A 14,850-nucleotide genomic window follows, 5' to 3' on the forward strand; every position below is an offset into this window, starting at 1 on the left:
TCAGAAAGCTGCTTGTTAAAGACGCCTCCGAAATTATTGGTGCCTTCATCTCTTTATCGAGTTGTCTCTTAACATGTATATACGTATATGGAGAAAAGAAGCAGCATGATGGCAGAAGTTTATTTAGGAAATGAGAGATTTAGGTGCTCCCCCGGCGACCCCCAGCCCCGCCAGCCGTGCTTCTGGAGTGAGTAATGCCAGGCCTTGTGTGAGCCACTTGGCCAGCCTTCCCATGAGCTCTGAGCTCACGAGCACTACATTATCCACACGTGTGGAAGAGGTAGCAGATGTCGCTCTTGGATCTGGTTGCTGTGTATCGCATTGAGAGTTTTTCTGGATCCTTCCCAAATCCTCCAGAAGGCTCTAGTGAGCTTTTAACGAAGAAAGTTCTCTTGGTGTTTGAGCCTCTGGGTTCCCCAGGAGAAGCCCCTTTGAGTACAAGTATGTCTGGGGGGTGCCCTGCAGGGTGAGTGCAGCTCCCAGCTGGACCAGCTTCTTTGCTTGGGTGCCTTTGAAAAGTTCTCTGAATCACTAGTAGTTAGCTTTACATGCAGGCTATTTATTATTCCAAAGACGAATTTCAGTTAAAAGGTCAATATCTTAGATAAATACAAAACTGAAACAATAAACGAAAAATAGCTCACCTGTTAAAATAATTTGTTTTTGTTTGTTTATTGTATTCCTGGGTTAGCAGCTTGAAAAAATGAATCATTGGTGGAATCCTTTGTTTTGAATGTCATTTTTTAAAAATATTAACTGATTCTAATTAACCCCAGTGCAGAGCTCTCATCTGCCCTCTGAGTGCCTAGTGGTGATGACAGGTCTGATATGAGTCCTTGGGGGACTATTAGTGTGTGTTACCATACTTCAGATTATCTGCAGCCACACTTAGTGCCTTCTGCCAATATATACACCAGCATACTTCAAGGAGCCTTGTTTAAGAAATCAAGGTTTCTATCAATGACTATTTTGAATTGGGAAGTTTAGTTTTCAATGAACTTGGGATGAAGATGTTTCTGCATCATCTCCCCGTCTCCTGGGCCTCCTCTGCCTCAAGTACTTTGCAAGGCTCCGGGCCAAGTGCCTGTGGACCACGAGGTGCAGCCTGAGGCAGGTCTAACACAGAGGCACTGAGCGGACTTGCTGCCCGACAGCACCGTCTGGCTCTGCTGGAGCATCGGAGCACTGCCACCACAGGGGACAGGGCACGGACCTCCTGACCCCTGCAAAAGTCCCCTGAAGCCCACCGAGCACCCTCGTCTCCACTTGGGGCCCTGTGTCTTGGGAGAAAGGTGGCCTTGGTGTGACAGACTGCCTCACTTCTGAGAGCCTGAGTCTGCAGAAGCTCAGTGACAGGCAACAGTGAAGGTGGAAGGCCTGCAGCATTTGGGGGCTGTGGCCAGTGGACCTACTCTTCGGTTCTCAGAAAGTGAATTTACTGTGGACGGAGAAGTTGAAACTAGCGTGACAGCATTTGAGAATATTGAATCTAGCTTTTACATAAACAACTCTTTCTTCCTAAGTGGTTTCCTGTGGTTGTCTCATCTGTGCCCGTTAGTGGCAATGCTCACGAGATGCGTGTGTGTCGGCTTCAGTGTCAGGCCACCTCCCCAGTGCCCCTTTCACTGTTCGGAGCTGTGCCCTCTGTTCCCCTTCCGGAGCCTGACCCATCGTCTATGTCATCCTCCCTCCTGGACCAAGGAGGACATGCTTCCACAGAGCACGCGAGTGGAGCACTTCCGGCAGCCTCCCCTGACTCTGACACATCTGCAGCCTCCACGTCTTTCCGCGTGACTCAGGTCTGATGAGCCTCAGACCCACACGGCACCCAGACCCGTCATCCTTCCTAGCGGGTTGTCACAGCAGACCTGGAAACTAATTTCCTGTGTGGAGCAGGTTGCTTCACTGGTGCTATTTTAGATTGTAGCGCCGGAGCCAAGGAGAAGATTAAACGTGATTCTGCCTTTCCTTTTCTCTGTGCTTTAAAAAACCCACTCTGGTAATGGTTGTACAATCTGAGTTGTACCTAATGCCACTGACCATACAAACAAAATGGATAAGATGGTATGTTTTATATTGTGTGTATTTTGCCACAATATTTAAAAAAAAAAAAAACCCATTCCTTGAGAAATTGCCATTTTTATTTTGTATTAAGTATACTAGAATTTGATGTGTATTCTGGGCTTGCTATTCCTATAGTAGAAGGGGTTATTAATAGCAATACAACTTTTACTGCCTTCCATTTGAGAAATAAAACAAGGTTTTATCAGCATTAATAATGACAACACTTTACATATCATAATCTGTGGTAGAGATACATGAGTGAGCACAGCTTTGTGTGTATAACTTACCAAGTGCACCTGAACGTGCTGTTAGGCCCGGCTTCTGCAGAGCACGTGTGTTAGTGTCACAGGTGTGGTATGGGTGCAGGAGGGCCCCGATGGGATGAGGGAGGGGAAACTTCAGCTCAGGACCAGCCTCCCCACTCATGACCAGAACTTGCCCAGTGATTGGCAGTTCCCGTCATTTCTTGGGATCTCAGTTTCCTCATTGTAAAAGATCTTTTAAAATGGAAAGAAAACTTACCTCATGGGAATGTTGTAAAAAGCAAATGAAATAGCAAATGTGAAAGAAACAATCATACAGAGGGGATTCTTAGTAGGGAGCAAAACCTGAGAAGCATAAACGTTCTTTTCAAGTTGGGAAACAAGCAAGTAGCCTTCAGAGATTAAAAATTGCACTTTCTTGCCCCATCTGCCTGCCTCAGCGCCATCGTCACCTGAAATCCCAGCACGTGGTCTTCATGGAACTTCCCCACCCCCGGCCTTTATAACCCAAGAGTCCTTGAATAACGAGTGATTTGGGGCTGGAGCTAACGATCATCTCCAGGAGAGGATCCGATCTTTTCGGGGGACCTGGCCTGGAACCTCTCAGCCTTCAACCTCAGTCAACAGATCCTTTCCACATTTCTGGCTTAGTCTCCAGTTTCAGGCGACAGCTAAGCCACTCTCCTTCCTGTCCCCCTTCAGGTCGCTGCTATTAACCCAAACCACCCACTGGCCCAGATGCCTTTGCCCCCGTCTATGAAGAACTGCATTCAGCTGGCAGCCTGTGAGGCCAACGAGCTCCTGCCCATGATCCCTGACCTCCCAGCTGACCTGTTCACGTCATGCCTCACCACCCCCATCAAAATCGCCCTGCGCTGGTAAGTGGCATCCACCTCAGCTCCCAGCAACCTCACTCACCCGGGGCTTGCCATGGGGATCCAAAGAATCTACCTGACTCTGGCAGACCAAGTTCCAGGCGTGTGCTCAGGACCCCGAGTGGATGCTGGGGTTTTCCTTTCAGGGCTCAGGCTGCGCTTTCCCCCAGGTCAGGTGTGTGCGTGGTTTCTAGGCGCTCCCTATCCGTATCTTGGCTAACTGAGGTGGTGTCCTCAGTACTAAGGTGGGTCATACTGGAAAGTGGACTTTCTTTAAAAGAAAAAAAAAAACTTCACTAGTTATATAATTCTTTGCTTGAGTTGAAGTAGAATATTTCATATTATTTCCCTACCATCAGTCTTTTGAGAAGTTCAAAGCTCTTGTGACTATGACTGAGGAAATACGTGGACTATTCCAGGATGGTAGAAGCTGCATGTAAGGCCCTCTGTCCCTGGCAGGACTCACAGTGGAATGTGTGTGCTTCCTGCCTCAAAGTCCAGCTTTCTCCCCTAGACCGTCTTCCTCCCATTTAACATCTGCTTTTCCATTTTATGTTTTGCTGGAAATCATATACACGGAAGTAAGTAGCCCTTGGTGAGCCACAGGCGGGACGGTGCAGCCATGTGGGTTCACTGGACTCTGTGGGGCTTCTTCCTCAACTTCCTGCCAGGGTGTCCTAACCCCATCAGACACACGGGGTCCTGGTTCCTTCCCCACAGCCCTGGAGAAAGTACTGAGACAGGAGAGGACTCTAGGGGCAACAACATGGTGCTCAACCCTTTGGGAGGCCCTTTGAGTGACTGTAGCCTGGTTGGCAGGTGGGCATGAAGTTGCCTCGAGCGACTGGTTCGATGAGAACTTGGACTTGCAGCTTTGCCTCTGTTGCAGCATTGGGTTGACCCACAGCACCTGGAAGAGGGCATCTGCCTCCCACTCCACCCCAGCCCTCTCAAATCCTGGCTGTGGTTCTCTCCAGGGAGAAGCCTTTTCTAGCTCAGCTGGTCCCTAAGGAGCTAGAGGAGAAGGAGGGATGATGGGCGGTGGCCCCCAGCTACTGAGCCCACTCCACAGCTCAGCCCACTCAGGGCCTGACTGCGGCCACTCCTCCACTACACCGCAAAAAGCAGAATGCATGTGGCAAAAGTGTACCCCGAGGGACCCAACCATGGAAGAAAGAGAGCTGAGCTAGCCTTCATGTGAGGCAGGACTGTTGTCATCAAGCACAGTCATCAAGTGTGATGGGAGGTGAAGGGAGGGAGACGCTGATAACACAGTGAGACTACGAACCAGGGATGTTGAAAAGAATCCCATAGAGACACAGGTGGGAGGACTATGGTATTTGAAACGAAGGACACATTGGATGGGATTCCTACTAGGAGGGGGTGGCTGTTGCCCATTAGCATGTTGGGAGATTGCAGCAAGGAGCTGGGCGCTGGGGGAGGCAACAGAGGGAGAGAGGGAAAAGCAGGAGACATGGAGATGGAAGCTCCCATGTGGAGAGAGAAGGCGAACGAGACAGAGCTGGAAATACCTGAAGCCAGTGCTGGCACTGGCTTCATCCAGAGGCTTCCCCAGTTCATCCAGAGGCTCGGGCTGACAGGAAAGGAGGAGAGCAGGGACCTGCCCTCCGGTGAGGCTAAAGCAGCACCTCAGCCATACCCACACTGCCTCGAAGCATCACTCCTTTGCTCTGTGGCCCTGCTGCTGCCCTTGACTGTAGGTCTTTTCGTTCTTTCATTTGTGAATTTTTCTATTTAATTCTCTGTACTCTGTGATCACTGTCAGAAAAGGTTTATGGCGCCATTTAACATGACCTCAGGAAGATCTCTGGTCCAGATAGCTTAGGAAGCCGTTCATTTTATTCATTGTCCAAGAAATAATTTACTAAATACCACCAGTGTACTTAAAACTCATGTTAAGCACTATAGGCAATGCAGGAAGCATTGCCCTCAAAAATTTATGGTCTCGTTGAGGAGACAAGATGTGGCCTGAAAATTCATTATTTAAATGAGTGCTGCTTGCCTGACAAGGAAATCTGAACATTTCAGGCCATCCACGAGCAAGGGCCAGGTGGATCTGTGGCACTAAGGGTTGTTTGTGTTTCCAGAGGACGGAGGGGCCAAGGGGATGAGGGAGGACTTCTTGGAAGAGAGGGAAACTGAGTCTGGGTCTGGGCAAATGGTGGGACTTGAAGGGGAACAGAGAACACACAGTCGGGTGACTCCTCACGCACAAACGCGGGTCAGTAAAGAGAGGACGGCATCCAAAGGGGTGACATGAGGTCAGAGGGTGGGCTGACATCAGAGGGTGGGCTGCCTTGATGTTGGGCTAAGGACCTTGGCTCTTCTAGGTCTGGCAGGGGAAGGCGTTAATGTGGGGAAATGACTTCAGAATATTGTTTAAGTAAGATAATCCGTGTAAGGATGGGGAGACCTTGGTCAGATGAGACCTTTATCACAGCAGTGTGGTCAGGATTCAAACTACAGTGGGAAGGTAGAAATGACCATAAGCCCTGTGGCAGGAACACCCACAGAGGCACCCCCAAATCTGTGGTGGAATCGGCGTCATCCCCACTCATTTTGCTGCTCTTCCCTGTGGATTTCCTGTCCTTACTGCTCCTATGCACCCCAACTCCAGAGCTGACGATGCACACCAGCTCTGTCCGGGACCTGGGCTGGGTGCTGTGTCAGAGGGGTCTGTGAGTAGAAGGGCAGGGATGGTCGAGGAAGAAGCAGGAAGAGCATAGATGGCCCTTCCGTTCTCGCCACTCCACACTCCACTGCCAGCGCAGAAAGTTGATTTGTTTCTCACCCTCGCCTCCTCCACCAGGTCAGCAGCCCTGTTGTCCTCTACCAGTCAGGGGGATCAGACGTCCCTTCCCTGATAGCTGTGGGTTCGTACCCTTGGGTCAGGCAGCAGGCTTTCACTCAACCATGATGTGAGGCATTGTCTCGGTGCCTACCTGAAATCCTCTTTTGGAGTTAATATATAATTAAATTTTTTAAAGTAAGCATTTAGTAGGAAGCACAGTGAAAAGCGAATTAAAATAATATGGTTGCCGTAGAATGGACTTTAAGATCAATACGTCAGGACTGTGGGTGTTGGTCATCAGATAAGCACTGCCTGGAATGATTAAGCAGAGTCCCAGGTGGGAAGATCTTTTACAATTAACCACTTTCTGCATATTGAGGAATAGAAATTAGATTGAACATTTCACTGAGTGTTCTTAGCCTGTGAATAGCAATAAACCATATTCATTGGAAGAATTGTCAAGGGAAACGTGTACTTCTTTGTAACAGCTGAGTTAAAGAAAAATACCAGCTTTTTTTTTTTTTTTTTTTTTTTTTAGCATGGAGAAAGGAGAGAGTTTATCAGATAATACTTATATTTTTAGGGTTAAGGTTTTCTTAAAAGTCAGTTTAATATTTTCCAGTGAAAAATGGGATATACATTCTTTGTAGAAAATTTACTAAAAAGTAAAAAAGAAGGAAAATGTAAAAAAGATTTTACCATCATTACCACAATTAGTGTTAACTTTTTGGTTAAAAAGTCTTTCGTTTTCTGTGTTTGTGTGTTTTTCATTGATGCAATTAGACTGAATTTTCAATTTCATGTACTTAAACCTTAGCATAACAAACTTATTTATCCTTGGCCACTATAAACTCTTGGTAAATGTCATTTGTAGTGATTGCATAACATTTCACTGTATTGATATTCTGTTTTATTTAACCAAGTATAGTGCTTTAGTAATCCTATTTACTTAGGATTCAGGTATATAAAAGTAGGATAGCTAAAACTAGCTCTAGAATAGCGGTCCATGGACTTTTTTTGTGAAGGGCCAGATTGTAAATATTTTAGGCTTTGTGAGCCCAGGGGTCCCAGCTCTATTAACATAGCATGAAAGAATCATAGACAGTGTGTAAACAAGTGAGCATGACATGACTGTATTCCAATAAAACTTTACTTACAAAAGCAAGTAGTGGGCCAGATTTGGCCTGGGAACCACAGTTTGCCAACCCTTGCTTTTAATGGGAACAGGGGACTTCCCTAGTAGTCCAGTGACTAAGACTTTGTGGGGGCCCAAGTTCAATCCCTGGTCAGACAGCTAGATACTGCAGCAACTTAGATGCAGCAACTAAGAGCTGGCATGTAATAAATAAAGGATCCCACATATGGCAACATAGATCCGAGATCCTATGTGCTATAACTAAGACCTGGCACAACCAAATGAATAAATTTAAAAAAAAATGGAACCAGGATTTTACCTAAAAATGACTGCTGCACTTAGCTGTTTGTCAAGGAACCTGAGCAATAAATAACCTAGGAAAAAGCTTTGCTCAGGAACATTCCTGTATAACGAAGAGGATGGTTTTCACTACATTCATACAAGGCACAGTTGCTAGAGAAAGTTATATGCCTTATAAACAGAATGTAGCCTTACTTTGTATGTACATAATACATGTATGTATATTTAATGCCAGGTGTGCTTATAGATCTTATTTGATGAATAGCTGTCAGAATACATCATTCTCTGATTTTTGTTTCATTTCCCCCTCAATCTTCTTTATTATCAGAAACTGATAATATCAGTAATTCTGAAGTGAGCAATTACATTACTCTCCTTATAAATGATTTCCAAACTCACCATATACTTTCATATAGTATGAGTCCAAGATTTTTTTTTTCTTTAGGCTGTTTTCTACTTACTAGATTGAATGGCAGAATACCATATTAAATTTATTATGGATATATTTGTGTGCTCCTGAAATTATAACTCAGTGGTACTTAATTTGCTGTGGGACTTGCTGTAAAATAGATTGATGCCCATCACATTGTGCAGCATGCAATTGTATTGTCTCTTAATGAAAATGGCAGGCATTATCTTGGATTGAATAGAGGTTAAGAAATGTGTTTCCTTCCGTTCAATTAAATTGAGTAATCTCAAGGAGTTTAAATGTTAATGGCATAGTATTAATGTGTATTTGTCAGCATGGAAAGTCTGGTCTTCATCTTTGCCCAGTGAGAGAGGCAGCTGCACAGACACCCTGCCCTGCAGGCTGCTCTTGAGGTCCTGCGTCGTCTATCCAGCCCAGCCCTTCGCTGTGTCCTGCTTGTCTCACTGCAGGCTCTTGCTTTGTATTTTGTGACACTTGTGGCATTTGCTTTGTATTTTGTCCTGAAGACTCAACCAAGAATCAGTCAGAATTGCTTTCAAAAACATTAATTCTTGCTGGTGTTTGATACTGGGATTCACCATTTATTCTCTGTACAGTTTTCTCAAGTACAACTTCTCTGCTGGAGCGCAAGCTTTCTGCCTACCTATTGAGTTGGTACTTTCTGTTTTTGTCGTCTTTTTCGGCTTCTTATAAAAACTGAATTAAAATGACTGCCTTATTTCTTATGTTTCAGGGCAGTTGATATGTTCATTCATGAATGAAATTATCTTACCAGTTTACTTTGTAGTAATGTCACACTTTGTGTTGTAGACCTTGTAATAAACTTAATTTGGGATTTAGCTAAACTTTTTTTTTTTTTAATCCAGAGGCCCTGACATTGTGGCCATAACTGTAATTTGGCCCTGCTGTATAAAGCCCAGGAGAGCTTCAGGGTAATTTCCAGTCTTTAGGTTATGTAATTTGTCATGTGCCCACTCTGAGGAAAATATTTTTTCTCCCCAAACTAGACGATGTACTCTCACTGTTCCTGTCTCTGACGTATACTCAATTAAGATGAATATCATAATGTATTGTAATAGAGCTCCTTTTTTAAAAAGTTGACATGCCAAAACCTGATTTATGCTGCTGAGAAACAAATTGGACCAGACAGGATGGCACAGGCTGCTCACTCCCTCCCCTGAGCTCAGACCTTGGGCTGCCAGAGAAGAGTAAGATTGATGGGTCCTCCAGCGAGGCCACTCAACGAGTCAGAAACAGTGTGGAGTCCTTGGGGATGGCTGATACTGTTGAAGGTGGGGAGTGGAGCGGGTAAAGACCAGAAGGTGCAGGCAGGGCAGGCTGAGGGTGGGTCCTCAGATGTGCCCGTGGTCATTTCTCTCATTGCTGTGGACAGTGCAACTTGCCTGCCATATCTGAAGCTCAGAGGGAAGGAAAGAAACAAGGTGTACTACCTCTCCTCTGTAGGAAAACCAATGCCTATAAAAATCAAGAGCACTATACCATAGAAAAATAGTTCAGAGTGACAATAAACATACCTGAAGTCATAAGAGAGAATATTGGAACTAGGAAGAAGAAATACAAAAGATTAGTTGGAGATATGGGTCATTAAAAATATAATTGATGAAGTAAAGAATTTAGGGGGTGGATTGAAAGGTAGCGTTATGAGTATTACTAAAGGACAGATTAGAGAACTGGTAGACTGGGTTGAGGAGTTCCCACCAGAGATAGAAAGAATGAATGACCAGAAAGATAGAAGTAAAGTTTGAATATCTGAGATACTGATCATGAAAATTAAGTATAGGTTTAGGTCTCACTGTGTTAGTGATAACCACCAAAAGAATGAAAATAGAATGTATTGTGTTCGCATGAGGAGACAGAATTTCTTCTCTCCAAAAGAAGGTAGAAAAAGAAAAGCAAGATAAATAGAAAATGTGAAATAAGATGTCTAAAAAAAGTTTTGAAATGAAAGTGATTAGTTAGTTGTTAGTGAGTTGAATTCACCTCTCAAAGGACAGTGATTTTCATGTTACATAAAAATTATCATGATACAGTATGTATCACAGGATTTGTGTTTAAAACAAAATATTTGAGAGGTTGAAAATCAAAGGATGAAAGAGGAGAAGTAGAAACCAAAAAAAAAAAAAAAAACTGGAGGAACAATTTTAATGTGCATCAAAGAAGAATCTGAGATTAAAATAATATTGAAAAGACAAAGAAAAATGTTTTATTGTGGTAAAAAGAGTAGACAATCAAGAAGATACTCTGATCATGGCTCTATATGCATCAAGCAATATGGCCTTGAAACATGTAAGATGGGAACCAAAAAGACTCTGGGTAGAAGTGGATAAACCAGGAATGTAGGTGCTGAGACTAAGTACATAAAAAGTAAGAAAAATAGTTTAGATTTTTTTTTAATAGCAGAATTAATTAAGTCTAATGGAGGTATATAGGACCATATACCCAACAAGCAGAGAATACACATTATTTTTGAGCATAGGTGGACCATTCACAAGCAAAAACTGTGTACCAGACTCCAAAGAAAGCTGTGATGATCCCAAAGAATTGATACCATGTAAAATCTGTTCTCAGACCACCATACAATAGAGTTGGACTGTGGTAGTAAAGGGAAATGTTAGTCACTCAGTCGTGTCTGACTCTGCGACCATAGTGACTGTAGTCCACCAGGCCCCTCTGTCCGTGGAATTCTCCAGGCAAGAATATTGGAGTGCGTAGCCATTCACGTCTCCAAGGGAATCTTCCCGACCCAGGGACCAAACCTGGTCTCCCTGCATTGCAGGCAAATTCTTTACTGTCTGAGCCACCAGGGAAGCCCCTTTAAAATGTCTGAAAACTAAAAATCTTATTCTTAAAAAAAATCCTTAAAGAGGAAATACTTTTTAAAAAATTATGAAATGTTCAAAGCTGAATGACAGTGCAAGCACAACTTTTCATGTCTGTGAGATGTAGCTAAAGCAAGCTAGGATTGAATACATTTAGTCAGAAAATGAAGATAAAAAATAAAAGGAAAATCAGATGTTTACTGTAAAGTTCCCTGGGGGGAAATAGTAAACAAACAGGAATATGAAGAAAGGCAGTCCTAAAGATGAAGGCAGCCCTGAGCTGTTCATAGTGTCTCCATGTCCAGAGCCCCTCTGGATGATTTCTCCAGAATTCTCCCAGTCAGGAGGATCAGTCCTAGGGCTCTACTGCTCTTCATACAAATTTTGGACCAGCACTCTCATCCTTAGCTCCTCCTTCAAGCAAGTCTGGTACCTCAGTTTTCATTCTTTCAGAGATTCCCCATTATGAGGGTGCTTCTTTTGGGGTTTTCCACTTGGAGGTTTAGGGCTTACAGTCTCTCTCTGCTTAGTTGCTACAAATTGCCCAACTCTTGGTTCAAATTTTAAATTATGGTAATAAAAGTAGTTCACAATTGTTGAACATTATGCTGTACCATTACATGAATCAACTTATTCAGCTCCTGCAGCAAGCCTGTGTGGCATGGCCTACTCTCAGCCCTACTTTCAAGAGGAGGGAATTAAGGCTGCATGGTCGTAACTGATAGAGGATTCAAGCCCTGTCCTGACCCCAGCACTGGCACTGCAGATGATCTAGGTGATGACTGGCTTCTCCCATTTGCTATAATTTCTCTCTTTGTCCTTGTCTTACTCTTTTTCTTGAGATCCATGTTTAATCCAGCATGTTTAAGTTGGGTCATGGGCGTTTACTTGGTAAAGGTTGTACAGGGTTCTCCAGCAAGTATGCTTAGTGGAGAAACTTGAGATGTGCTCTCTTTGACACTGGGAATAAGGCAAGGGTTCTCTCTGGTGGTACTTCAGTATTAGAAGTCCTGGTCATCAGTAAGACAAGATACAATGTTTATAATTATCTATGTGCAGAGTGGGCCATATTTCATCAGTTCTAGGATGTACATTTTCACATCTGAACATACCAGAGATATAGTACCATCTTTTGATAAATAACATGCCTGTTCAGTTGGCAGCACTTTTTCTTTTCTAGTAGTATATAGAAACTCTTAAAAAAAAACCCACATCAAGGTGTGTGCTATAACCTTTCTCATTGCACTGTTTGTGAAATAACTGACTCAGTGTTTATGGATCATGGGCAAAATACCATGTTTGCAACTAGGTTTGCAAGTAGGTTGCATGTTTGAACTAGGTTTACATGCACCAAAAATAATCTCAAGATCGTAATGATGTTAACAGATTTTAATTAGAAAAGTCTGAAATTTACAGTCTAAGCTTTCTCTGTAAGACCAGAAAAAGAGAATCACATCAAACCCTAAGTAAGTAGAAGAAAGGAAATAAGAAAACAGTAAAAATAAACAAAATAGAAGATACACCAGAGAAATGTGGAAAACCCATGAAAACAGATGATAGTTTTTGAAAAGGTCAGCAAAAATGTTAAACTGTAGCTAGAATGGTCTGGAAAAACAAAAGCTATAAATTGCTTGTTTCAGAAATCAAAGAGCATCACTACAGATCCAACAGGCATTAAAGGGATAGTAACAGAATCCATTAAGTATGAAGGATTTTGTGCTAATAAATTCTATGTCTTAGGTGAAATGGATGAATTTCGTGAAAGACACAGATTAACAAAACCAACACAGAAGAGAAAGAGAATCTGGATAGTTTATATTTCATAAAGAAATTGAACCTCCCTAGTTTTTCCCTCACAAAGAAAAATTCTAAGCCCAGATATCTTTGCTGATGAATTCTAGGGGACATTTAAGAAAGATATGATACCAATCCTTATACAAACTCTTTCAGAAAATAAGAGGAAGGGGGAACATTTTCCATCCCATTCTAAGAGGCTAACTTTATCCTGAAAATCAAAGACTCTGCAAGAGGAGGAAAAAAAGAATCTGCAGGACAAGATCCCTCATGAACCTAAGTATAAAAAACATTTTTTTAATATTTAAAAAAAATTTTTGGCTGTGCCTCACAGGATGGAGATTCTTAGTTCTCTGATCAGGGATCAAACCTGTGCCCCCTGCAGTGGAAGTTGAAGTTTTAACCATGGACCACCAGGATAGTCCCATTAAGCTTAAGAGTTCTTAACAAAATATTAGCAAATGAAGCCCAACATTATAGAGAGAGGATAGAGTATTATGATCAAGTAAGGCTTATCTTGGGAATGTAAGGCTTAATGTGAAAATCAATCAACATAATCCATTGCATTAGCAGAATAAAGGAAAAAACCTATTTGGTTATTTCAATATATACATAAAAAGTATTTGACAGAATTTGGCACTGGTTTCATGACAAACTGATTCAGCAAACTGCAAATAGAAGAGAACATTCTCAAGCTCATAAAAGGCATCTAAGAAAAACTTACAGTTAACATTATAGTTGAAATGGCGAGAGACTAAACACTTTCCCCAGAAGACTGAAAACAAGGCAAAAATGTTCACTCTCACCGTTTCTTTCAACATTGTACTGGAAGTCATAGTCAGTGCAGAAAGCTAGAAAAGAATAAAATGGCATGTAGCCTGGCAAAGAAGGAAAAAAATCTCCCCACAGACAACATGATTATCTACATAGAAGATCATGAGGGACTTCCCTGGTGGTCCAGTGGGTAAGACTGTGCTCCCAGCACAAGGGGCCTAGGTTTGATCCCTGGTCAGGGAACTAGATCACACCTGCTGCAACTAAGAGTTTGAATGCCACAACAAAAGATAGAAAATCCTGCTTGCCACATCTGAGTCCCAGTGCAGCAAAATGAACGAATGAAGAAAGAAAGAAAAAGAAAAGAAAATCATGAGGTCTTCAAAAAAGTCACTGGAACTAATAATAATAATGTGTTTTAGCAAGGTTCCAAGATATTATATCAATACCCCCAAATCAGCTGCATTTCTGTCAAGTAGTAACTAATAGTTGGAAATTGAAATTTAAAAAAAAATACTATCAGCTATGACATCAAAATTCTAGAATATTTGGGAATGAATGTAACAACATATATGCTAGACCTATGCACAAAAACTATAAAACATTACAGAGAAAGACCTAAATAAATGGAGAATTATACTATGCTTATGGTATAGAAGATGTTAATTCTATCCAAATGTTAATTCTGTAGATCCAGTTGATCTATAGACACAGTGCAATATCCCAGTCAAAAATCACTTTTTTTTTTTGGAAATTGATAAGTTGATTTTAACGTTTATATGGAAATGCAAAGAGTCTAGCTAAAACAATTTTGAAACAGATACGTGCTTCATTTCAAGATTTAATATAAAGCCACAATAATCTAGACTGTGGTATTGGTGTAAATATAGCCCTGTTTATTGGTGGAACAGAATATGGAGTTCAGAAATAGACCCCCATATATATGATCAATTGATTTTGGACAGAGAAACCAGATAGTTTAGTGGAGAAGGGACTGTCTTTTCTTGGGGTGTTTCGCCTTGGGTTTATCCTGTTTGGGACTCTCTGGGTTTCTTGGACTTGGGTGGCTATTTCCTTCCCCATTTTAGGGAAGTTCTCAGCTATTATCTCCTCGAGTATTTTCTCATGGCCTTTCTTTTTGTCTTCTTCTTCTGGGACTCCTATGATTCGAATGTTGGGGCGTTTCACATTGTCCCAGAGGTCCCTGAGGTTGTCCTCATTTCTTTTGATCCTTTTTTCTTTTTTCCTCTCTGCTTCATTTATTTCCACCATTTTATCTTCTACCTCACTTATCCTATCTTCTGTCTCCGTTATTCTACTCTTGGTTCCCTCCAGAGTGTTTTTGATCTCATTCATTGCATTATTCATTTTTAATTGACTCTTTTTTATTTCTTCTAGATCTTTATTAAACATTTCTTGCATCTTTTCAATCTTTGTCTCCAGGCTATTTATCTGTACCTCCATTTTGCTTTCAAGATTTTGGATCATTTTTATTATCATTATTCTAAATTCTTTTTCAGGTAGATTCCCTATCTCCTCCTCTTTTGTTTGACTTGGTGGGCT

The 14,850-nt window shown here is 42.2% G+C and overlaps 1 protein-coding gene across 2 annotated transcripts in view; it reads left to right on the forward strand.

The window, feature by feature from the left end:
* The window catches only part of RPTOR (regulatory associated protein of MTOR complex 1), a 314,337-nt gene that overhangs the window by 152,757 nt on the left and 146,730 nt on the right, over positions 1-14,850 (forward strand). For both annotated transcript variants that reach the window (XM_065909607.1, XM_065909608.1), the window contains exon 6: positions 3,030-3,205. In XM_065909607.1, coding sequence (XP_065765679.1) covers positions 3,030-3,205 — 176 coding nt within the window. The remainder of the gene's footprint in view (positions 1-3,029; positions 3,206-14,850) is intronic.

The sequence above is a fragment of the Muntiacus reevesi genome, chromosome 18 (assembly GCF_963930625.1).
Source record: "Muntiacus reevesi chromosome 18, mMunRee1.1, whole genome shotgun sequence".
In the NCBI taxonomy this organism is placed as follows: Eukaryota; Metazoa; Chordata; class Mammalia; order Artiodactyla; family Cervidae; genus Muntiacus; species Muntiacus reevesi.